Raw genomic sequence first — 27,267 nt, 5'->3', positions numbered from 1 at the left:
AGAGAGAGAGAGAGAGAGAGAGAGAGAGAAAACTCGTTAAATTTCGAGAAAAAAGTCTAAATAAAATGTTGAGAATAAACTCATTAAATTACGAGAAAAAACTCGTTAAATTTTGAGAAAAAAGTCGAGATAAAATGTTGAGAATAAACTCATTAAATTACGAGAAAAAAGTCGTTAGATTTTGAGAAAAAAGTCGAGATAAAATGTTGAGAATAAAGTCATTAAATTACGAGAAAAAAGTCGTTAGATTATGAGAACAAATTAGTTAAATTATGAGAAAAAAAAGTCGTTAAATTTCGAGAAAAAAGTCGAGATAAAATGTTGAGAATAAAGTCATTAAATTACGAGAAAAAAGTCATTAGATTATGAGAACAAATTAGTTAAATTATGAGAAAAAAAAGTCGTTAAATTTCGAGAAAAAAGTCGAGATAAAATGTTGAGAATAAACTCATTAAATTATGAGAAAGAAGTCGTTCAATTACGAGAAAAAAGTCGTTAAATTACTAGAACAAATTTGTTAAATTACAAATTTGTTCTCGTAATTTAACAACTTTTTTCTCATAATTTAATGAGTTTATTCTCAACATTTTATCTAGACCTTTTTCTCGAAATTTAACGAGTTTTTTCTTGTGATTTAACGAGTTTATTCTCAACATTTTATTTCGACTTTTTTCTCGAAATTTAACAACTTTAATCTCGAGATGGTTTTATTTTTTTTATTATTGCTTGGCCCGAATTCTTTTCCGTACTTCAATGTGTGCAAAGGAACATTTTGTGTAAACGGCCAAACTTTAAGTTTAAACATGTTTTAACATTTTTTTTTTTACAATGAATTTAAAAGTACAAAAATATTCCATGTAGTTTCTTAATTAATATTGTTTAAAATGGTTTTGAATTAAATGTTTTACTTCTGAAAATACTTAAAAAATGTCACCTATCTGTGTTAATAGTGAAAAAATAATCGTTTTTTTTTTCTGTTATTCTACAGCTGTTCAAGTCCACATCCTAAAGGCAGAAAAAGCCAGTGAGTGGTGGAAGTTCACCGTCAACATCATCTCTGTCTACAAACAAGGTGAAAGTCGAATCCGCAGGGGAGACCAGTTTTTGTGGGTCAGAGCAAAGGACGTGGCCTGCAAGTGCCCGAAGATCAAGCCCGGCAAGAAGTACCTACTTTTGGGCAATGATGAGGATTCCCCTGGACAAAGCGGAGTGGTGGCAGACAAGGGCAGTCTGGTCATTCAATGGAGGGACACTTGGGCTCGAAGACTCCGGAAGTTTCAGCAGCGGGAGAAGAAAGGAAAATGCAAGAAAGCATAGTGAGGGCAAAAGGAAAGAGGTGACCATCCAGAGCTGGACAGAGAAACAACAGACGAGCGGTGGATGAAAAGATAATAAGGGAAAGGAGAAGAAAAAAAAAAGAGGAACTGAACATCGCTGCTTTGAATAAAGGCATGAAGACAATATTAACATTTTGTTTTTAAAATAAGAACATGTGTGAAGGAGTTCACGATGCAGTTTTCATTTCTTATTTGTTTCCTTCAAGATTTGTTTGCTGTTTGCCAATTTTGCACCTGTTAAATGGCTTCATATTTCAGACCCATTTTTGGATGGTTTTGAGAATCAGATTAAGCTGTATTTCTTATTCCAAAACAAATTTTTAGGGTAAAAAATGTAAACAATATTTAAAAGAATAGTCCTTAAGCAAGCCTCTTCAATACAAAAAAATAAACATTTTCATGAGTGAGCTTTAGCGTTTAAAAATTCATATGTTCTAACTTATGCATAATGGCATCTGAGATGCCAACATTCCAGAAAATTTCAGTCAAGACATCAAAACAATTTTGGTCTTCTTTAGCCAATTCAAAAGTTTCTTTTTTCAAAGTCTGAAAAGTATTTTAAAAAATATCACTTTGTAACAACACTGCATGAAAAACAATTGAATGCATATATTGGTGCATATTATGTTTTATAATTAATTCAGCATTATTAGTTGTTGCGTTTTTCAGGAAGTTGCATGGTTTAACATCATCAATGAATTCAGATGCAAAAAAAGAGAAAAAGAAAATATAGGAAAGCTCTTGTACAGTGTAACATGTATATTTCATTTAACACTACATTTTTGAAGACTGGTGCTGCTGGGTTTTCCCAGACTGCTACAGACTCCGAAACTGTCCCAGCAAATGCACGACAAAAGCAAATCAACAGTTTCTGATTGCCTTTTCATTGTAGGTGGCTTGCAGTTCACTACTTCAAGGTTAAAGAATCATCTAACAATTGCTGAAAAGAAGCTCTGTACATTTTTTAGTAGCGCCTATTTTCTTCAAAAGTCCCCACTAATATAGGCTACATTTGGTAGAATTGACGATTTTTAAAAAAAAAAAAAAAAAACAATGTCTGTTTAAGCCATGTGTGCAAGTCTAAAAAAAAAAAAATCTGTACTCATAATTGTTAAAAATGATAAAAATGTAATGGCATGCTTGTACAAACCCTAAAATTATTAGCATGCATTTACAATTATTTTTGAACTTGGAATAAAACCACCATGTATATTTTTGTATAAGACATGATGATTGAGGTAGATGACATCATTTCTTGCTCCATTTGATGCTCTGATTCAAGTGTTTATAGTCCAGACATGGACGATGACGTTCTTTTGTTAAAACAGAACTTCAGTGCGATGAGTCCAGTGTATAAACAGGCCTTTTCGTAAGTCCTAAAAGTGTTGGTATAGAATGGTGTGTATAGTTAGTATTTTTCCTTGTGTGTAAAACAGTATTTAGAAGTGTACGAATTACCTTTAACTAGTATTCATGAACTAGTATTTAGTTTTGTAAAGCGACAGCATCTCTCCTTTAACATGTCCATGTCCATTTAGGGTCTGTGAATGTAGGAATGCATGTACAGTAATGTTTCATTACAACAGAGAATTCTCTTCACTGTGAGAAACGCTGCTCATACACACACACACACACACACAAACACACACACATACAAACAAGCTTATTCTGTTACTGATGAGACAGAAGTTCTCTAAAGTACAGCTTTTTCACTGATCTTTGAGAGGTCACTTAACGTTTGACGGTGTGGTCAGTCCTTCTTAGATCATTAAGAAAATAAACTGCAAGAACTGATCATTTCAGTATCAAATACCAAAAAAAAAAAAAAAAAACAGAAAGAAAAGACGGATTCGACGAACGGTTTACGTGTGCAGTAATTATCATCTTAACTCGATTACTTCTTGTAAATGTACACAATGTATGACATACAGATATTTATACATATGATGTATTTACCGGTTACAAACAATATTCGTAATACCACATGTAAATGTATTTTGTTTGGCACTCAGTATCTTAGTGCACACTCATTTTTATTTTAAGTATTACAACGATGTAAATTTATGTTCAGTTTTTATTTTTCGCAGCAGTGGAAAGATGGCTCATGTATTTGACATTACCAGCAGACCTTACATACATTGCTTCTTGTTCATATTATGAATTGTAAATTTAGCTGTGACAAATACAAGACGTCTGCAATATTGTTTTACAATGCATACTAATATATTATGGTTATTATAAGAAAATATTTAATGACACAAGACATTGTGGATTTTTTCTTTTTTTATCTTTTTTTGTTTGATTGTTTTTTATATACAGTTTGTGGTTGTTTAGATGGTTGTGATTAAAATCCAGAGGGCAAAATAACTACTGAACACCAACCTGGTAGAACTACATTCAGCATTCATTTGGAATAAAAACTCAAAACATTACTAGTGTGCTTTCTCATTTTTTCCTGCTTATAAATTCGGTTTAATAAATTAGTATTTATTCATGTAATCATTTAGATATTACAGTAAAGATTTAAGGAAATAAGAACTGAACATGTGACAAGTATTAAGTAACATTAATACATATACATTATACATTTGCAACAATTCCAATTTTAAAGATTTTACCAATGAAACAGTTGAGACCAGGTTGCCTGAACTTTATTTATTAGAATTTCTAACGTAAGAATGTCTAAGTCACATTCTCAGGGGGAAAAAATACAGAAAAGTGTTAAGAAAATCACATTTATTTAATTTTTTTTACTACTTAAAAAATAGAATCTGAACTGTAATGTATTTGAATAGATAATGAAAGAGAAGTACCTGTATATTTTAATTCAACAGCGGAGCTCAATATTCTGTATTGCATTGTGACCTTGTTTACATGATGGATACGGATCATTTTCTTTACTGCCAAACAAAGAATTTAAATGGGTTTTCCCCCCTTGGAGCATCTCAAGCTCATGGTTATATTCATAATAATATTCAAAACCTTTCAAAGCTCTTTTCTATTTTTCTTTCCATTCCAAATCCTACTTTGATCATTATCTGAGAAGCTAAGAATTTCACTTCTTCATAGTGGTCCATTCCTTGGCTTTAACCCAGTCATGGGTTCCATTACTTTCAGAAATGCAGAAAAGGGGATAGGAGTCAGGAGGGATGTGTGTACCTATATACAGCCTGCTCGGAAGCTGCGTGAATCCCTCGTTAACCCCCGAACACACTTTTTTTTTGTTTTAATAGTCTCTGTGGTCCGTATCTGTGCTGTCTTCTCTTCAGAAACATCCTCTTCATTGCCAAGTCGCCACGACAATAATGGCGATGAGGAGAAGAACAATCACCACCCACATCCCTGATATAAAAACACACACAAAACATCTGAATGAACCAACACTCTTTGAGTAAAAGATACCCTAACAGTGAATCGTTGTGCATGTGGACATTTAAATTCATAATTTACCATGCAAAAACATGACTGATCTTTAGCACATGTGCGTCTCTACCAGCTGCACCGCAAAAACTTCAAAAGAAAATCTGTTGTGTATCCTCTGCGACTAAAATGTACATTTTTGACTTCCTTAAATTCCTAACTATAATTTTAATGGTTTATTCATTTTATTTCATTCATTATTTGCATTTTTCATTAATTACTCATTAAAATAAACACAGTAATGACTCCTAGATGGGGCTCTTGGCCCTGTGTATAATTCAAACTCAAGATCAACACTAACTGAGGGCGAGAATGACAAACAAAATGTGGTGAAACTTTAAGCGACGCATCTGCCTTTCATTAATCCTTCTGATAGTCAAATTTCTCATATACTCTGTGTCACTAGAGGAATTCCAGGAAGGTGTTGGAGAGGATGTCTCATCTCCTGTGAGTCACTTACATCAACCAGAACATTCTTACATGTGTTGTAGATCAGCTATTACAATACTCTGACTCAAAATTCGGATTAAACGAACAACGTTTGAAGTTGCGAAAGGCCAATAAATTCTCAACTGTGACCGAACATTCTACATTAATTCTACATCAGTTAAGCTTGAACTGCTTTGTTGATTAATCAAATTGAAGTTTTACTTTTTTTTAATATTAATGCATTTAATGATTGAATATGGGTGTGTTTTATTAGTGCTTTAATTTAATACAATTATACACTTTAGCTACGTCAATTGTCAAAAGCAGGCTAATTTTAACTGTCATGTTTAATTGGTGATTCTTCAATCTAAGGCTGAAAAATATTGTTCATCTATGTTCAAATATTTATTGCATTTTAAAATCTTCAAATCCTCATCAACCTTCAAGTGGATTTTGGTACATTGTATGATGTGGAATTTGATATTGTGGTAACATAGGGAACACATTCACTATTAACTATGACTTTTTCCTCAATAAATTCATATTTTACTGCTTATTAATAGTTAGTAAGTTTAGGTATTGGGGTAGGATTAAGAATGTAGAATAATATGTGCTTAATAAGTACTAATAAACAGACAGCAATATGCATGCTAATCAGTAACTAGTTAAAATACCCTAAAATAAAGTGTTACCGATATTGTCTGTGATGGTAAGGATTCGTCACTTTTTGTTGGATATATTCAATATCCTATTGGATAACACAAAATAGATCCTATTAGAATTATATGCATACCAGTTATTTAAGTTTAGAATTTACAAAAGGCTTGGCATGACGTTAGTGACAGAAATTACAAATATTAAGGGCAGCAAGTCTTTGTTATTAAAGAAAATAAATAAACACTGTATACATAAATACCAAATTAACTGGAAATTAAATGTGTTGATATAAAAAAAAAAAGTGTAGTCTGATTTTCAGACGTAACCTTTTATAATAATTACTAAATTTTAAACTAATTATAAAACTTTAAATAAAAGGATCCTTTCCTATTTTTAATTGTTTAATTTTAATAACATAAAAAGACAAAACATTACAGCTAATAAAATATATCCTTTAAAACTAGAATGACAAACTAAAATGCTTTCTCTAAACGTTTTCAAGTTCACGCTTTTACATATTTTCTGACTATGTTTGTCTGGAGCGTATCTAACTTCAGTGCTTCCTTTGTTTGTGCAAACTCTATAAGCAGACATGCCATCATCTGTCACGTAATTTCAAAACATGCTTATCTCAGCTAATCAGACGGGATTTTTTGACATATGCGCCGTTCGTCATGGACACTGGCTGGTAATGTATTTGCAGCCTGATTCAGTACTTTAGTTTACATTTCTCTCATAGTTTGGCTCGGTGGCTGTGCATTCCCACTGGAGATCATAGCGCCAGCTGGCCAGCACTGAAGCACAGGGTAAAAGGAAGCTGTGCTAAACTAACTCGCGCTGGTATTATGAAATACCAACCCACCAAAGCCTGCTGCGGGCAGGGCATGAGTTAGGAAATAACGCCACACAGCCGGCAATTGTCCAATTTTTTTTTTTTTTTTTTTTTTTTTTTTTTACAGTGACTAGGAACAATGTCGCAGTTACAAAAAACAGACCCCCATCCTACTGGAAAATTACTGATTTATTTAACAGAAAACTGGCAAGAGAAGTGAAATATCGAGCATCAAAAAGAAAAATATGGTCCACCAATCTTCATTAAACTAGTAAACCCGTAGAAAACCCTTTACTATGATGGAAAAACATCTCCAAGTGAACATTATCTTTTCTGTATAAAATGCCAAATGCCAAAACGTCATTCAGATTTAAATGAGCCTAAAGAGAACTGTGTAAAACAAGCCCTCATTCACACTGTGAGACTTTAAAGTGAGCTTCACAGCCAGGCTCGTCTGTTTGCTCCTCTTTTTCACCTCTGAGAAACTGTCACAGTCCTATAAGCAATCAAATAAGCTCTGTAACCCAATCACGCTGCCCCAATGACAACAATAATATTTGCTAGACAAATAGATTAGTGTGCACAGAGGGCAGAAGACCTGTGAGGCCACCCAGGGGCAGAACAAAGGACACGCATTCTTCCCAAGTGTCCTTTATTTATTTAAAATCAAAGACGAGGGAGAAAAAGAGACCTGCAAAACTCTAAACTTCAACTTGTCATAGTCAGGGGCTAGAAGATTCCAAACAAAAGATGGGCCTGAAATCTATCATTTTCTGAACAGATGATTTTGATCTGCCTGTCAGTGTTGTTCCCAATAGTCCTTTTTTTTCATCTTTTCAAAGAGTATGGTTGTAAAGTATTTGGTTGTAGAATGTAAACAAATTAAAAACAAATTACATGAATGGATTCCATCAGACTTCATACATTCCAAACCATTGATGCAATTTAAAACAATTACATTTTCTGAACGAGGAGTTTATTTTTATTTTTGTGTAGCTCAACATTTTTGAGTAAATCCTTATACTTAAATTATTATTTTTAAGTTAAGCGATATAAAGTGACGTCATCCATGTCAAGTCGTTGCCGATGTTACTGACATAACCGATGTTATCAGAAGAGTCTGTTGTCAGAGTGTTCTGTTATTTTGGTATTTAAAGGTGTTTCTGTTGAAGTTTTTAGGGTTACCATTGTGGTGAAGAGTAGTGCCTGTGGTTAGGTCGAGAATGGGCTGTGAAACATCAAGGCTATATACAGGGAGTGCAGAATTATTAGGCAAGTTGATTTTCTGATCATATTTTTTTCTCAAGCACATTTTACCAATTCCAATCCACATCAATCTTAATAACTACTATTAATATTGTTTTTAATCATTTATAAGTGATATATAATTGTTCATGAAGGCTGGAAATGAAAAATGCCTTATATTCAGGTGTGCAGAATTATTAGGCAAGTTTTCTTTTACAGGCAAAATGAGCCAAAAAAGAGATTTAACTCAGACTGAAAAGTCAAAAATTATTAAATACTCATGAGAAGGACGCAATACTAATGCAATACTAGAAATTGCAAAGTTAAAGCATGACCAAGGGACAGCAAAATGCTCATTGGGTCAGCGGGGTCATACAAAAACAGGTGGAAAAGAAAAGACACATGTTAACTGCAAAATAATTAAGAATTAAGGTGAAGAATTAAGTGTGAAACCATCAGGAACCCTTTAGTCTCCAGCGCCACCATTTTCCAGAGCTGCAACCTACCTGGAGTCTCCAGAAGTGCAAGGTGTTAGGATCTCAGAGACTTAGGTTAGCTAAAGAATCCTAAAAAATGACCTGCACTTGATAAGAATCACAAGCTGAAGTGTTATAAAATACATGAAGACTGGGTTTTAATAGGGCTTATAGACAGACAGCTTGAGAGTGACTCCTGATGGACCAGCACCACATCCTCTTGTACCACTGTTTGAAGAATTTATCCAGAATCTGGCAGTAAGGTGTTTGAGTTCACTTTTAGTCCATCTCTTATCCTGAAATGTCTGTCTTGCAGAGATGGACTAAAAATGATCTTCCAAAACTTACTGCCAGATTCTGGAAGATAAATTCTTCAAACAGTGGTACAAGAGGATGTGGTGCTGGTCCTTCAGGAGTCACTCTCAAGCTGTCTGTTTATAAGGCCTATAAAAACCCAGTCTTCATGTATTTTATAACACTTCAGCTTGTGATTCTTATCAAGTGCGGGTCATTTTTTAGGATTCTTTAGCTAACCTAAGTCTCTGAGATCCTGAGACCTTGCACTTCTGGAGACTCCAGGTAGGTTGCAGTTCTGGAAAATGGTGGCGCTGGAGACTAAAGGGTTCCTGATGGTTTCACACTTAATTCTTCACCTTAATTCTTAATTATTTTGCTGTTAACGTGTCTTTTCTTTTCCAGCTGTTTTTGTATGACCCCGCTGACCCAATGAGCATTTTGCTGTCCCTTGGTCATGCTTTAACTTTGCAATTTCTAGTATTGCATTAGTATTGCATCCTTCTCATGAGTATTTAATAATTTTTGACTTTTCAGTCTGAGTTAAATCTCTTTTTTGGCTCATTTTGCCTGTAAAAGAAAACTTGCCTAATAATTCTGCACACCTGAATATAAGGCATTTTCATTTCCAGCCTTCATGAACAATTATATATCACTTATAAATGATTAAAAACAATATTAATAGTAGTTATTAAGATTGATGTGGATTGGAATTGGTAAAATGTGCTTGGGAAAAAAATATGATCAGAAAATCAACTTGCCTAATAATTCTGCACTCCCTGTATGCATGTTGATTAAAAGTGCAAGTAAATAGTGATAATCACTTTGATGGTTACATTAGTGCATGCTGGTGTGCAATTGTTAACTCACTTAATCATAAAGATTAGGTGTTAGTTTATTCAATATTTCAATTGAATTATAATTACCGAATGTGTCTCGTTTATATATATATATATATATATATATATATTTTTAAAGTTCTATTAAAATAATCTTTGAGTTGTTTACTTAAATGTTTTGAGTATTCTGAACTTATTGGGTGTTACAACCACTGCATCAAAATAATAGAAAAATAAACATTATGGTATAGTTTTAAGTAGAGTGGACTTAAACATTAAATAAAACTAAAATTTAAAAAAATCAGTTTGACTTAATTGTTATTTATAATTATTCATTACTTTAAAAATTTGAATTGCTTCAATTAAGTTTTCTGAGGTGTCTACAACGATTTTGAGTACTCTGAACTTATCGTTTTTTTCAGTGCAATATGACGACACATTTGGCTTTTAATTTAGCATTTGACTGCAGCACTAAAAGTTCACATGTCGGTTGCATTCTAAACTGAAGTCAAATGGTCTATCTATCTATACAACTTGTTCAAAAGTTTAGAATTAGATTTTTTTGTCTTTTGTTAAGCAAGGATACATTTAATTGATCAAAAGGGACAGCAAGACATTTATAAAGTTACAAAAGATTTCGATTTTAAATAAATGCTTTTTTAAAATGTTCTGTTCACCAACGTATCATGGTTTAAAATATTGAGCAATACTGTTTTCATCATTGATAATAAGAATATTACAATAATTTCTGAAGAATCACGTATCTTGAGTAAATAAATAAATAATTAAAATAACGGTTATTTTAAAATGCATTCATTATTTCATAATATTACTCTTTTTACTGTATTATTGATCAAATAAATGCAGTCTTGGTGAGAACAATAGACTTTATGCAAAAAACTTTGTGCAAAAACCCACATAGCATGTTCTTCCTCTGGCTTTCAGATGACACACATCAAAACTAAGGCAGTTTAAACTAGATGGATGATTAATTGTCTTTTTTTATATAAAAAAGGAATAAACTATTCTAATATTCTGAGTGTCAAAAGGACAGAAAATAATTGTAGACACATACTGTAGACAAAGAATATGAATCTTCAACTGACAACTGATATTGTATGAAAAATATCCTCTTTTAGAAAGTACAGTATAATGTGAACACCCATACAGTCTGAAAATAAGAATGACACAGGAGATAAATACTGTATAAACCTTGTGTGTTCACAGGAGTGAAAGATTAGACGGCTAGAGAGACCTTAAAAGTGTTGTGGCATGTTATATTTTCAACGATTTCTTTCTACAAGACAAAGACAAGTGTCAAACAAAGTTGGGAAACGTGAGGAGTGAAGTGAGTCAGGGAACAGAAGTTGAAAGAAAAGAAAAAAATAGTGGGGTACGGGCGACAAGGCAGTGAGGAATTTTTCCATTCATCAACCCCTCCTCTTCACCCCCCTTCACAGAATACATGAATATGGTTAGGTGTTAAAAGCAGACACGGGACAAGAAGAAGACGGGTAGAGAAATAAAGGAGCGAAAAAGAGAATCAATGCAAAACTCGGCAACTCTGGCCTCCAGCTCTGGGATCTGCAAACAAACTTTAGTCTGTAGAGTCCTCTGGACAAACAAATGCAATTATATGTCACATTAGAGGAGCAGGACAAAGCACAGAAATGCATTTATTTCCCAGGGAAATTCAAGACAGATCTTTATAGGGCAAGTAGAAGTGATGTAGTCAAACTGGCTGTCACTATAGAAAAATGATCAGTTTTATTATTCACACCCTGCACATGCTCATGGTTATAATAAAAATGAATTGACGATCAATTCCATGTCTTCTACGAGGAGCTTATTTAATAAATAATGTCTTAATGTAACTTGAGATAGCGAAAAGCCCTGTAAATAAAAGTTCTACAGGCATGTCAGCTCTCTTAAAGAAACAGCTCTCCCAAAAATGACAATTTTGTCGTTTCGACATTTAAGTGTAAAACAGTGGCACAAAAAACAGGTTTGTACTGATGGCAAATTGATCTTTTATCACCCAAAGACATCAGCATTAGAATTAGTTCACCCAAAATTGAAAATATGCCAACATTTTTACTCTCTTCCATGGAACACAACAGGAGTTCACCCAAAAATGAAAATAATGTCATTTATTACTCACCCTCATGTCGTTCTACAGCCTGTAAGACCTTCGTTCATCTTCCGAACACAAATTAAGATATTGTTGATGAAATCCGATTCCTCAGTGAGGCCTCTATTGAGAGCAAAGCCATTCAAACTCTCAAGATCCATAAAGGTACTAAAAACATATTTGAAACAGTTCATGTGAGTTCAGTGGTTCTATCTTAATATTATAAAGCGACAAGAATACTTTTTGTGTGCTAAAAAACAAAATAACGACTTTTCAACAATATGGGCCGATTTCAAAACACTGCTTCAGAGCTTTACAAATCAAATCAGTGAATCGGAGTGCCAAAGTCACGTGATTTCAGCAGTTTAGCCATTTGATAAGAGATCTGAATCACTAATTCGAAACAAAAGACTCAAAGCTTAGAAGCTTCATGAAGCAGTGTTTTGAAATCAGCCGATATAGACATTGTAGAAAAGTCGTTATTTTGATTTTTTGGTGCACAAAAACTATTCTTGTTGCTTTATAATATTAAGATAGAACCACTGAACTCACATGAACTGTTTCAAATATGTTTTACTACCTTTATGTACCTTGAGAGTTTAAATGGCTTTGCTCTCAATAGAGGCCTCACTGAGCCATCGGATTTCATCAACAATATCTTAATTTGTGTTCCGAAGATGAACGAAGGTCTTACGGGTGTAGAATGACATGCGGGTGAGTAATAAATGACATTATTTTCATTTTGGGGTGAACTAACCCTATAAGCTGCTCTTTCCATAATGTAATAATGCAGAATTTGCAATATTGTAGAACTGTAAAATATTGTAAAGAGGGGCTGTCAAGATCCAAAAAGGAAGAAAAAAAGTAATGCAAACAGATACAGTATGTTCAGAAAGTTATATGATAGTCTTGTGTGAGAAACAGGCTAAAATTTGAGTTATTCAAAGAACATCTTGAGTTTGCATCTATTCAGATATGTTATGTCCAGATGCATTGCACCAGGCTTGACAACCCATGATCACCATCCTCTTTCACAGCAAGAAGAAAAAAAAAGAAAGAAAAAAAAAGCGGCTTTTCATGGTTTTCACTGCTGAAATTCTTAAATGAGGGTGAGTAAATATTGATAGGATTTTTGGGTGAAGTATTCCTTTAATGAAGAGCTTAATGAAGACAGATACTTTGTGTCTGCTGCTTGAGTATGCAGACATGCTTCAACATTTACCACATGTGAAATGATTTAAGTGCTCCAGACATGGTTGGCGTGCACAAAACTTGAGTAATCTGAGAGGCTGTAGTCATTGATCACATCACAGAAAATGCAATTAAAGGAATAGTTCACCCATAAATTAAATTTCTGTCATCATTATACTCAGCTCAAATGTTGTTCTAAACACATAATTTAAATACCGAACTCACCGTTTGTGTTCCACAGAAGAAAGTCGGTAATACAGGTTTGAAACAACACGAGGGAGAGTAAATAATGACAGAAATTTTTATTTTTGGGTGAATTATCTCTAACAAAGACAAAATTAGATCATAGAAGAAAGTACTCTGAAGTATACAGATGTAAAATAATGTCTTGCAGAACCAAAAATCTGTGTAAATGACCTCTCTAAATGTCTCTGCCTGATCTCACCTTTACTGCTGCTCCAATAACAAACTCACAGATCACATGCAGATGGCTCTGTAAGAGCTCACAGCACTGAGATTGACCATAATGTGCAGTTCTGACTTTGCCATTTACAGGCAGTGGGCTTTAATCCCTTCAGTTCTGAAGACTGCTCTAGACGCAGTAGGGAGAAGAAAGGGACAGAGAGAGAAAGAGATGGCCATAAATCTGAATGACAGACAGGCTTATTGTTGCAGGGCTCTTGATGCAGAGTACATAAAACCAGGGCTACAGTGGCAGAACACTCACCACAGGATGTGGACTTCTTGTCCAACAGCCTGACTCTGCGCGTCTCGTTTTTGATGCGGCTGTCCGTCTTGTCCACGAGCTGAGTAATGTCATCAATGATCTCTGAAATACACAACAAACCAAACCATTACAAAAGATCATTGTTTGCAATTACTTCCAAGACTTTCAAATGCAATAAAACATTAAAAACAGTCTTAGCGCATGATCCTAGAGAGAGAAAGCATGATGTACAGAGAGAGCAGCAGGCGATATGTGAAAGTATTCTCCTGCCGTTGTTTTGTGGTTATGTGGGATTTATAGTGGTCAGAAATGTGTGGTTTGTGTGTGTGCTGGTAGCTGTGGCTAAACCGCACACCATCTTAGGACTTAACGATTGTATTAGTAGGTCCTTGTTTGCCAACATCTGTATGATTACCATAAAAATATAGCCACAAGCGGCAACAATTTGTGTCTAAGCAGACTGGACCACAATTACAAAATAGGAAAAAACAGATCATGTGGATGCAATTGTTGTGGATTAAGTTCTTTGATCAAAGTTACACAGTTCCGAGGATTTTCTTAAGTTACAGTGCCCCCTAGTTCCATAAAATGTGGCATGTATGTTTAGAAGATAGCACTCACAAGATATGTTCCAAATTTTCCTGATCAAATGCTTGCATCCTCTGATGTCTAAGTTTAAGAAGTTTAATTAAGGTTTTACTTTGAGAGGATACAGGTCCATTGAGTCATTAACAGTCACACCTAAAAATAAATAAATAAATAAATAAATAAATAAATAAATGGACTTGTTCTATGAAATGATTTGATAAATCAATTTGGTAACTTTTCATACAATTTCTAGCCTAAACATTTCTTAACTTTTTGGCATGACCATCTCCAGATGATACATATCAAATGTTATAGGAATCAGAAATAAAATGAGTTGAAAAATAAGAAGTGCATTTTTATAGGACGATATTTTTTAAATGGATAGTTCCGGCCCTTGATTTCTTTTTGTACCTATAATATACGATGTTTTAACAATATCTAGTGATGGCCGATTTCAAAACACTGCTTTATGAAGCTTAGGAGCTTTACGAATGGGATCAGTGGTTCGGAGCTCCAAAGTCACATGATTTCAGCAGTTTGGCGGTTTGACGCGATCCGAATCACTGATTCAACACAAAAGATTTGTAATGCTCCGAAGCAGTGTTTTGACATCGGCCATCACTAGAAGTCATTATGAAAAAGTCATTATTTTGTTTTGTTTTTTGGCACACAACAAATATTCTCGTCGCTTTATAATATAAAGATTGAACCACTGTACTCACATGAACTGATTTAAATATGTTTCTGGATCTTGAGAGAGGAAGTACCCTTGCTGGTGATGCAGACCTCACTGAGCCAATGGATTTCATCAAAAATATCTCAATTTGTGTTCCGAAGATGAACAAAGGTCTTAGGGGTGTAGAACGACATGAGGGTGATAAATGATGTTATTTTCATTTCTGAGTGAACTAACCCTTTAATTTTATTTAATAATGTTACTTTAATAGCTATTACTTGCATGCAACATGGAATACAAAAATCTGCGTGCATGTCCCATACCTCTTCTTGTGTTTATGGAAACTATGCAAAGGCACAACATGTAAAATTCCCTTAAAAATACATAAATGTGCATGGTGCAGTGTGCTGAGTTTAGAGCTTTGACTAAGTTTGAATCCTTTGAGACTTTCCAACCGCATTTTTAAGTCTAAATCTATTATGCACATTGGTACATTAACTTTGTATCACACGCTTGAGAAATACTGTGTTGAACCACCATCTGAACAGCATCTTCTCATTTTCTTTAAGCTGCTGAAATGAGCAGAATGTGAACTTCAGAGCGAAAAATGCAGCATCTGACAAAATGAAAAGACAACAAATATATATATATTAATAATAACTTAAGCACAAAATGCCATGGATCATTATGGAATATGTCCAATACAATTTTATTTATGATTAAATAGAAAGTTAATTGGCCGTTTTGCTTTGGTGTAGATCTAGCTGTGTGGCTTCCCTCCACCCTGCTCTAAAAACACTAACCTTGCTGAAAGGCTCTTTCCAGAGTAGAGAGAGAATGAGTGAAAGAAATAAAACAGAGAATGAGAAATAAAAGGAAATAATGAAACGGGAAGAAAAGGGAGATTAATGATAAAATGGCTAAAACAAAACAAAAAAAAAGGACAAGGAAAAAGGAGCAAGAGTGAACAGGTTGACCTGTATATGGACTTTGAGGTAGAGCAGAACACACACTTGAACAGAAACCATGACTGTAAAAACGAGCAGCTTACTGACAGATTTTCAATACCTAGAAGCAGCGAGCTGGATGTAATTCAGTAGAAACGGGAAGTTGTACGTTTTTTCTTCTGCTTGCTGCCATCAGCCTGCCAACTCAAATAAGCCTTGCTCCACTGTGCAACAAGCTGTTTTGATGAAGCTTGATGAAGAAGAATCTCCAACACATTTCAGACTCTGATACAGAAGCCAAAACAACCGTCACTCACAGCATTACTGTTATTGGTGGAAAGAGTGGAAGGACCAAAGGTTATGTATATAATGTGTCGTGTCAGCTGATAGGTACAAAAAGATATAAATCAAGAACCAAAATGAAGCCAAAAAACACCAATGGAAACACAATACCACTAAGAACCGCAGATCAAGGCATATTTTGAAACGCATTACGGTGATTTTACCACAGGTGAATGTACGGTCAAAGCAGACTTCTATTCATTTCCATTAAAACACATGTGAATAAGGACAGTGGAAACAAAAGCATATGTGTAGAAGTTACGCCTTTTGCTTTGTAACAAATTAAGTTTATAAACTCTGACCGGTAAATTTGTATAACGAAAAGTTGTTTGACCAATAGAGTATCAAAACCTTACAGATTAACCTTCGGATACACATAAAGAGCATGCATATGTTGTGGAAGGAGATAATATATCTTATAAAATATTAATGAAAATATATATTGAAAACTATAAAATATATGTATATAAATACATTTTATATAATTTAATATAACAATAACAAATATAATAACAAAGTTAATTATATCTAGCTTTGGAATATTTTTACAAGGATGGGGAGAACACATGACCACAGAGGCCTGGCCAGAGGCATGTGGTTGGATGGAGATGCAGGTTTCCTGGCTGCGTTATAGACCAAGAACAGGTTCATGAGTATTAATTTGGCAGCTCTAGGAAGAGATCTGAACACATTTCTGAAGGACGAAAGCCAGTTTGGCAGCAGAGTTTTGATTACGGTCAAAAATGACAGATGTAGTCAGAGGTCAAAAAGTGAAAGTTTTTTCCATTTTTCTTCTTCTGAATATCACCCAGTTACAAATGCGCACTTCAGTTTCATTAAAAGAATGTTCCAATTTCAAAGTTAAAGCTGTAGGATAAACTTTTTGTGGTTAAAGAAAACAAAAACAAAAATCAGTTATTGAGCAAGTACATAAAGCATCAGTTTTCAAAACTCTCCCTATAACTTACCCTGAATTGCAAAGGTAAGCTTATAAAAATGACTAATAATTTGAGCTGATGGGTCCAATTTCGAGGGAAATGCTACTATGTGGCGTGTGCTGAGGATGCAGTTGCTTGGAAAGACATTACCTCTCATTGGATTCATATATATTACATAATCAGAGAAAATTTGTTTTCAATTTTAATTGGTTCATTTAAAAGTAGACATTTCAAGCTTTCTATATACATTATTCTCATGAATGTGTGGCAAGTATACCCTGAGTTTTGGTTCATTTTTTTGACATGCTTTACAGTTTCAAATGATGTATTACTCTTATCTGCATGACCAAAAATGACAGAGTATTTTAATTTCTTCTCGCTGTTATCAGGAAAAAAAATCCAAGTGAACACGCCAGTGTGTTTGGCAACCCTAGAGGGTTAAACTTGTCATCTAGATGGTTGATTTTAATCTAGAAAGGTCTAAACAGCAATCATCATTGACATCTGTGGAATCACCTGTTGTCAAAAACAAGAAATCTTGAACTGCAGAGAGTATGCAGTCAAAAAGGGAAAGCGACAGAGCCCACGCTAAAATGAGAGTAAATATCGACATGGCTTTTGAGAGGAGGCCACGACTTCAAGATCTGAAGAGACTGAAGACTGATGAAGAAGTGGCTTTTTTCCTGCTAAACAATTAAGACGTTTCAGTGGCTCAATAGGTAGCTAGCTAATTTGCAATGTGTGATCAGATCTGACTGACCAATCATTAGATCTAAACGCAAGTAAAGTGATTTTAAAGGGATCATGAGTAGAGAAATCAACTTTTCCTTGACCTTTTGATATATAAGAGGTCATCGTACTATACGAATATCCTGTAATACCCTTTTCCACCAAGGCAGTTTGAGTGCTGGTTCGGAGCCAGAGCCCTGTTTCAAATCAGTTCTTTGTCTTTCGACACACAAAGCACCAGCTCCGAACCAGGAAAAGTGGTTCGCAAGTAGCACCAAAACATTGCTGGGCTAGAAGTAAGAACCGCTTGTGACAGGGGCTAGGGGCGGGGTTACCGTGACCATCAAGAAACTTGTGACCGGCATTTTTGAAATAGCAGCTAATCGAGCCAAAAGTTGGCTTGCCCACCGCCAATAAACGTCACGAGAAGAAGAAGAAGAAGAAGAAGAAGAAGAAGAAGAAGAAGCTAATAGCAGCTCGATTGTAATCTCCGTCTATATACAAATTACGGCTAGCCGTGTTTGGATGCCGATGTAGGTTCGCAAAGCCATGAGCATCAACGGTAGTGAAACATCCGCGATTGTTGATAGAAGGCTTGTTCGAGATGCATCGGAGCAGCGTGGACCGATTCGGCGGGTACCGCGGATCCGCGGGAGCGTTTGTAGAGCATACGACTCCTTGTGCTTTTGGATCGTTCTCGCGGAGCTTTGATGTCATGCGCCGATCGCTATGCGAGAAGCCGATGCATCTTGAACAAGCTTGGTGTGTTTGTGTTTGGCGCTGCAGCGCTAGCTTTGCTGTGAAATATGAGACGTATACAGTGACGTAAGACCTGGCTCTGTGCTGGCTCTCAAGCCCGTGGAAAGGCAAACCGGTTCTTAGAAGGCTCGTCAGTTGAACCAACTCCGAACTGGCACTAGCACTAGCTCTGAACGAGCACCCGGTTCGTGCTGGTGGAAAGGGGGTCTCGGAACTGAAAACGTCCTTGTTAGTCCAATAAAAGCTTTAATTGACACCAAGCCAACTGAACAAGTGATCCTGGAATGTGCCTATCTATGTCATAGATAGGTGAAACGCCGGCTCCACATAAGATAACAACGCCTACTTCATCATTGCAATGTTAGCCCCGCCCACTGGCGTGTTAGTGAGATGAGAAGGAGAGAAGAGCATTACAACAGGACAAAAATAACATTAACTTTCAAAGGATCCTAATGCTAGGAATATGGTTAATTATTTTCAACAATGTGAATGTCAGTTGAGCTTTATTTATTTCTATGCAGTATTTCACTGTGGATTCTTTGGTAAATCAGTCGCATTTTGGCGCAGGCTTTGCAAACAGACTTTCACGATATGGACTCGACAGTAATTCAACAACATGTAAGTAACAGTTTTACTTCTACTGTTCTAATACCTGATCTGATATGTAATGATTCATGTACAGTCAGATGTTCTTTGTCTGTGTCAGTAAATCAAACCAGTGAATGGTCAACTTCACGTTGTTTCTCTTAGTAGGATGAAAATAATCTGTTATTTAAACGGTGATTAAATTATATAAAGAAAAATGATCGAAGAACGCTCCCTTTGCGATCGTTGGAGCCGTCAATCAAACAACGCGAGTTTATCAGTGACTGAGTTCTGGACACGTGCCAAAACTCCAGTTTTATTCAACGAATCTCTTAGTTATATCGCGTTTGCACTGTTAGTGACGATGAAAGCATTTGTTAGTGTGCAAGTGTTACACAGAGAAGCAGTGCCGAAACACAATCCACATAATAAAAAAAAAAACTTTGCAAGTAACTTGCAATTTTATATTTCAAACAGAGATGGCGATAGAGAGGCAAAAGCAGCTTTAAGCTCTATTAACAGTGGTATAACTACTACTAGTTTATAGTGTTGCAATAGTTTGTTAAACAATCAGTAAAAGATCAGTCTCAAAAGAATAATTCATAAGTCATTTACATTTATGCATTTACCAGGACCTTCTATCCAAAACAGCTAAAAAAGTACAGTTCACAAAAAAAAAAAAAAAAAAAAAAAACCCATTCATTTACATCACTTTCATGCCACTCCAGATGTATATAACTTTCTTATGGTGAGCATCTGTTGGGCTAGTTTTTGCAGTGTGTTCTACGCGATGGTGGCAGTTCACATGTTGAATCAAAATTGGGCTATTGTTGAGAGAAATCACTCTGATTGTTTAAAAATGTTTGTGTTTATCTGAAGAAAGTCATACATCTGGGATGGCATGAGGGTGAGTAAATGATGAGATCATTTTCATTTTTGGGTGAACTATCCCTTTAAAAAGTGTTCAAGCTTTCCTAGTGTTTCCTAGGAATTGAACCCATGACCTTGGCATTTCTAGCACCATGTTTTACCAGTATCTCTACTTCTTCTATGAGAAAGTTCTACTCTGATGAATTCTCAAACACAAATAAGGGCTATGGTGGATGTCAGAATTTTCAATAAATACTGACATACATTTCTGTTTATTTTGCACCGATTCTCTTGCTGCACTACCACTTTTATGCTACTTTTATAGAAAGTCATTTGAATTTGGAACGTAAGGGAGAAAAAGAATTTTGGATGAATTATTTACAACTTGTATTGAACCCATGACATTTCTTAAAGGACATTACTTACTTGAGCTGAGACTCTCTAAGCTGCACGTTCATGTTGCACCACAAAACCTCTAAAGCAAAGAACTGTGTCACATATGGCTTAACTTGAGGCTGTGCATGTGGTAAGAGAAAATTAGCGTGTCCACCAGGGGGTCCAGAGACCACAAATATGGACAAAGGCACGGAAATCATGTCAATAATGAAAAGCATCATGTGGAAAGGACATACAGCAGATTAATGGAGGAGATGAGACACATAATGAGATAAAGTATTCAAGAGTGTCAAAGAAAAACAGACATAACAGACAGAAGCAAGTGCCCCAAACATAAGGTAAGATTTAGCTTCAGTCTCTCATAACAGCTCAGTAACTCTACTGGCAGGAGTGGACTCATGGGAAAACAGGCCTGCTTGCTTGCCTGCCTGCCGGTTCCCCTCACACAAGCTTGCCATTCCAGTGACATAATTCTCCATTTCCGAACTCAGTGTTTGCACAGATATGACAGCTGCCTTCTCTGGCTCTGGCTGCAACTATCAGCCACATAACAAAGCGGAGCCTGTTACAAGCAAGGGCTGTTTATTTAAAATGCTATTACACTGAATAAACCTCTAAAGCCATATTGTGGAGCACAGACATGTGTATTCACACACATACTCACATGGGTCAATGACAAATAAGAGTGTTTCGCAATAAAGAAAAAATAAAATCCTTTTTTTTTTTTTTTTTTTAAATCTAGTTTAAATTACAGGCGCAAAGTTATTTTCTATTAAGCCAGTTTCATAGGGTTTGAAAAAATATTATGCTTTTTAAGAAAACTAAATTTAATAATAATGTAATGTGGTGTAACCATCAAGTTAAATAAGTAACAACATATTTTTCTATCACCGTGTATTGACATACACATCTTAATCATTATTTTCATTAAAAGTAAAAAGGTCAAATTATCTGATATTTTAAGAGACCTATTGACCTTAAAACATTTGTGAATATCTGCTGACTTCCTCTCTATAACAATATTTCCTGTTTTATTTCTTTCTGTATGTTTCTGTATGCTAATTGTACCACGAGTTTGTGTGCATGAACTGCATTTTTTATGCATTTTGTACAAATTAACGGATCTCTACAAAAAGTATGAATGTCACGGTATTGACCCGTTTGTGTACATGCAACGCATATGTAGACAAACTGACATTCACTAAAATATATGTACATTCATGACTCTCAGGCATTCATGAGGGACAGAAGTGTGAAATTTGGCCCACAAACACCAATAAATATTTGAGGATATCCTAATGTCCACACTGCACGTGATGCTGTAAAAACGTGAGCCCTCAGAGAGAGACACCAATCAGACACAGATGTTCTCGCATATGACCTCATGTATGCATTTTCTTTCTCACCATCCTGCCGTCATCTCGAACACTTTAGGCCGCCCCACCTCCAGACCCATTAGAGCAACCATCTTTCTCTAAACAACCGGTCGTGATTAACTTTCATTCACCGCCAGATGCTTTTCACAAGGACAAACCAAAGCAGTTAACAGGTCCATTTCGTACCTGTTTGTAATGTGGAAGGGGACACTTCCGATTCTGGGAATAATAGAGGGGAGTGATTTGCTCTTGGACCTGAGCCGCCTTTCCAGGCGCTAACTGCCAATCGTTTGTAAAAGTCACTGCAAATCCTTCCGAAAGGCGGTATGCAAAGGAAGGGTGGATGTTGACAATCCGTGTCCTGTCCTGTCCTCACTGCCAGCTCTCTCCCACTCTGTCTGTCTCTCTCAGCTTACAGCAAGCAATTCCAGTGTTCCCGCTCTATTCCCAAAACAGAGTCTTCCAGCAGTGACTCATTGGAGAGATTCCTCTGCATTCAAATCTGTTTCCTATAAATTTGTCTCTGTTATCAGAATATGTCTCACGCTATGGCCTGCTCTTGTGCCTCACTTACAGGGAGAAAGTATTTGAGCTGTTAATGAGTTTCCTTTTAAAAGGCCAGCTTGTGGCTGCTCTCATCTTACAGATGTTGTTTCAAAGATCACAGCAAGGTGAAGTGCATTGTTACATTTAATAATTCCCAAAAGTATATGTCTATTACTTACTGCAGACTCAGTACAGGTTGTTGCAGTTCATTTTAAAACAAAATGTTGGCAAACGGAAAATACTTGGCTGAAACAAAAATAAAAAATATTTACAGTGAAATCATTGACCAAAACAGTTTCATTAACGCAGATATTTGCAAGTTTTGACTGTCAAAAAAAAAAAAAAAAAAAATTGTTAAAAAAAAGCATGTCACTTTAAACTTTAAAGCTTAAATTTTGGTTTTGGTGTTTCGATGAAAATAATAACAATAATAGTAATAATAATAATAATTTTGGTTCATCACTAGTATTAATGTGGATCTATAATTTATTTTAGACTAATATGCACTTAAATGATAAGTTTGCTGATTTTCAACCAATTTTGTTCACAATTATACTGTATGTACTTTAATAATGTTTACGTTTTCTCTGCATTATGCACCAGACATTTCTGTTTATTTGTCAGCGAAAGTCCACTAGATGATGCACTCACAAACAGCACAGCATAACTGCAACAGCAGACTGGCATTGTGCTGTCAGACTAACATATCTGCTGAATAGCATAGCCATGGTTCTATACAAAAATGAATAAATAAGTGATTTCAGGGTTTCAACGAGGACTAGTTCCCTTAAAAAAAGCCATAAATTATAAAATGATTCTAAGGACTTGGTCATTGGAAATTACAAAATTTTATTATCACAAATTATTACAAATTTAATTTACATGAGGACATGGACCAAGGTTTCATCCAAATCGTAAGGAACAGGTAAGACTTTTTTCATACTTGAAACAGAAATTAAGATATTTTTAATGAAATCTGAGAGATTTCTGACCCTCCACTGAAGGTCAATTCCATTAAAATGATGACACTTCAAATAGTTGATAAATAGATCATAAAACATGAATCGAGTGGTTTAATCAAATTCTTCTGAACACGGTCGCTTTATTTCATAGAGATTTAATTCATGATTTTATTCCCCCTCCCCCAAAAAATTATCAAGGCACATACATAGAGCAGATCAAATAAAAGGAAGCTCAAACTTGTGCTTGATGCACCATATCCAGTGAATTTTCTTCTAGCGTCACGCAAGCACGTTTGAGAATCAGCAAGAACCAATGCTGCTTTTGTGTGCGGTACAAATGCCTAAAAGCTGATGCAGACAGGAGCACTGTGGTTTCTTCCTACCACTGACATCCATTAAAAAGGGTCATCCGTATCAACGACTGTGGTAAGATTAACTGTTGTAGAACAGGCAACTCTTCTATAAGAAATGTGTGTGCTGTTAATTTGTGAAATAGAACTATATACGCACACAAGTGTGCTGTACTGTGATGAATGTATGTTTGCATTGGTGTGTATTCCTGCATGTGTGTGTTAGAGAAGTACTCCTTCCCACGGCGCTGTTTCAAGTTCTGCTTGTTTTCCTTGCAGGTTCAATCACTACTGGGGCAGCGTGTTAATTCTCTGCAACTAACTGGGGTAATTTCTTCTCCTGGGGTGTGACAGTGAGCGTTTGCTGCCACCACAATTCCTCACAACTGTTACCACTTGGCCCTAAAGCAGAACAGAGTTTAGGGGCCGTCTTTGCCAACAACAACATACAATATTGGCATCTCACTCTTCCCACATGGACCACACTCTCCATTTGATGATATAACGCAGGCAATTACAATATTTACAAGAAATTGTGCTTCATCGTGGAATGCCTCACATCCCGTTTCCTCACTGTTTTATCCTTGATGTAAACACTCTTTCAGAGTTAGGATTAGTTGGACTGTACTTCATGTTGAGAGTTTACAAGTTTATAAACGGACACTAAGCCGAAAAAGGCTTGCTGAGTTTCGGCCAGTAAGAAAATACACACTCGGGTTTAGCTTGAAGGAACTAAGAAAAGATGTTTGTGTGATTTTGACACATGCAATGAAATGATAACAAACACATTCAGATCTCCTATGAAGGGTCATAAAACAATAAATAAGCTTTATGTCCATCTATGTACAATCTATATGATCATTTATAACCATAATCCAAAACATCAACATCTAACCTCTTTGTACAAGGGTCAGTGACAGATAGGAAAAGTTCTTTGCTTTCAAGTGTTCTTTGCTTTTCAATATAGCATTTTAACAAGTTTAAATGTCATGTGATATAACTATTAAGTTAAAAGAAAAAGAAAAACTTTTTTTGCACCTTGAATACATGTGAGTGTCCACATCTTAATCATTACTTCCAAAAATGCTTTTAAAATATATTTCAAATATATTTTAAGTTAAAAAGTTATTCTTCCGCCAATATCATGAATTCAACATTTAGAAATATCATTATGTATTTGAGTTGCCACACCACATGACATTTTACAACCTGAACTAAACTTGCCATGTCATAAAATGTCACAAATTATCTGATACTTTCAGAAACTTAATGACATTGTCATAGTCAGGGGTGCTTTTGATTTCCCTGTTTTCTTTCTTTTTTTTTCTTTTTTTTTACTTTTTTTTTTATTAACAATCTGTTTCAATTTTTCTTTTACATTGAAACCCTTTTCGCCACTGTGTATTGAAGTACCACGCTCAGCCAGGACTAGCGACAATACAGAAACACTGACACTGTTGTTCCAAATGTGGTTTACTCTCAGTGATGTTGCAGATGGTATTAATAAGTGTCAAGAAGACCATTTTCATACATTATACGATCCAAGTTGTGAAGGATGTGTGAATCACAACAAAAACACTAGTCCAGCATTGAGTTCAGGGGAGATGTGTGGGAAATGCCGCCTCAAGAGCAGGAATCAAACACAATGAAGCATTCACATTAAAACTGAAATGAAGGTGTTAAAGGAAGAGACAAAATCTGGATAAACAGCCTGGGAGGGGTCCGTTTTTCAACATGGCATCTGGATCAACCTGCTGAGGTCTTTTTGATGAGAACTTTGTGGATTTTCTGTCAGGTAAAAAAATATCTGTGTGGAAAATATATGTGACCTAAACAACCTTAAAGCTGGTCAAAGCACTGTCTGGGGATTGATAGAGCCTTTAGTCAATGAGCTTGACAAAGAGGTAGTGCTCTTCAACAGTTTGTGTGTGTGTGTGCTTAAATACTGCTGTGTACTGACATGAAAAGGAGAAAAGAAAGAGAAAAAGTGAGACACAGACACATGGCACATGTGCACAAATTAGTCTCGCCATTGGATGGGGTTCACTTGAGCCCTCTAAATCTGGTGAAGTTTGCACTCTTTACCATTCCACCAGAAGATTCATTGTTCTATGGGCACCAGAGCGGACGGTGGGTTGGTGATTTAGTGGTTCTCAAAGGAAGAGCTCTCTTTTAAAGGTGGGACTTCAAAGTCAGATCCCAAATGGAAACCATGTTGTCGTGTGAAGACGGGGCATTTTAGCTGTCAAATGAGCAGAAAACTGAATAGGTTAGTGTAGATTTAGTTCACAAAGTTCAGAACTCAAGGAAACAAATCCATCAGTTTGATTTGAACAACCAATCAGTTGTCAGCCAAAGAAAAGATGGTGTGTTATGATGGTTGATGCTAATTAAAGCTCGACAAAATGTTGTAAAATGCACAAAGGCATTCCTTAAAAGTGCTGAAGTTTGATGTCTGAACTTCAAAAGCATGTGTTCCAGATTTTTGTTCAACCCAACTGAAGGGAGGTACTGGCAACGCAGTTGGACATGATCAGTATTTTGTGATGCAATAAACCCATGACTCACAAACTCATAAAACATAGGAAGAAAACAATCTCTCTTTCAAAAATCTCTTCAAAACGTTTCCTGGAAAATGAGAGAGGGATTGCTGAACCCAGAGCCTGAGGTACCAAGGCAGGAAAAGCCAGAGTCTCCTCCACATACACACACACATCATACTATACAGCTCTCGTTTGTTCCACAGCAGGATGTTGCGGTTGCCAGTTTCAGCTCAAAGCCTCAACGCCAGGTAACACCGAACAATGAGAGCATAATTAGAATGAGGGTACCAGCAGTGCAAAACAGGGAAGTGGATGAATATAAGCACACCATGACGGGATCTGGCAACCAATGGCGAGTGTTGACATCCCAACAGGCTTGATGTAAAAAAAGGATCTTATTTTCTGACGTTTTCATGACAACTATAGCAACTCGCAAGTTAAATGACTGACAAGTCGGTGTACCTCAGTGTTATTTAATGCTTCCCCCGCACCTGCGTTCTAAGTGAAACCGATTTATAAAAATGGCCACAGGATTTTAATTAGCGTGAGATCAGGTGAACCACAGTCTCGAGAGCTGGCTCGCCAACAGAAATGCTGACAAGACTACCTAAATTGAACAGTTCTTTTATATGCTGCTCTTAAAGGGAAAACAGTTTATATCTGTAAAAGATTCCTTCTTGCTTTTCCAGGTGCACATGCATTTTTTTCCCCCTTTTTTGCAGCTGCAGGCCTCTTCATTCAAAGTGACCAAAGAAACACAAGTATATATGCACTTGCATGACTGCATTCAATGTATGCAGTATAATAGCATCAAGAAATCGCTCACGATTTAGGAAAAGGCGTCTTCCGAGGTATAAATTATATAATTGTTCATTGACATTTTATACGCTAGAGCAACACTGACAAATCAAAGCAGCTTCACTCCCAAGCACCAACATCTGAGCTAGCTCTTTAGTGGTCCACTCTACTGCCCACTGGTGGTTGTGGTCTTCACATTTTCTCTGTGCAGACCCTGCATGCCACTCTCTTGAATGCTGTTTATGGAGTTCATAAAGAACCTATGGGATCCATACCATCCAATT

General features: G+C 35.8%; 2 protein-coding genes across 3 annotated transcripts in view; one reads left to right on the top strand and one right to left on the bottom strand.

Moving 5' to 3' along the window:
• ntn1a (netrin 1a) overlaps window positions 1–3,769 on the top strand; it is an 83,253-nt gene extending 79,484 nt beyond the window's left edge. For both annotated transcript variants that reach the window (XM_048199560.1, XM_048199559.1), the window contains one exon: window positions 989–3,769. In XM_048199560.1, the coding sequence (XP_048055517.1) occupies window positions 989–1,317 (329 nt within the window). In that variant the 3' untranslated portion in view covers window positions 1,318–3,769. The remainder of the gene's footprint in view (window positions 1–988) is intronic.
• A 203-nt stretch (window positions 3,770–3,972) lies between these two features.
• stx8 (syntaxin 8) overlaps window positions 3,973–27,267 on the bottom strand; it is a 62,673-nt gene continuing 39,378 nt past the window's right edge. The window contains exons 7-8 of the mRNA XM_048199561.1: window positions 13,579–13,680; window positions 3,973–4,679 (exon numbers count right to left, since the gene is read on the bottom strand). Of these exons, the coding sequence (XP_048055518.1) occupies window positions 4,618–4,679; window positions 13,579–13,680 (164 nt within the window). The 3' untranslated portion in view covers window positions 3,973–4,617. The remainder of the gene's footprint in view (window positions 4,680–13,578; window positions 13,681–27,267) is intronic.

This window comes from Megalobrama amblycephala, linkage group LG8 (assembly GCF_018812025.1).
Source record: "Megalobrama amblycephala isolate DHTTF-2021 linkage group LG8, ASM1881202v1, whole genome shotgun sequence".
NCBI lineage: Eukaryota > Metazoa > Chordata > Actinopteri > Cypriniformes > Xenocyprididae > Megalobrama > Megalobrama amblycephala.
This window is presented reverse-complemented; position numbering and strand designations above follow the sequence as displayed.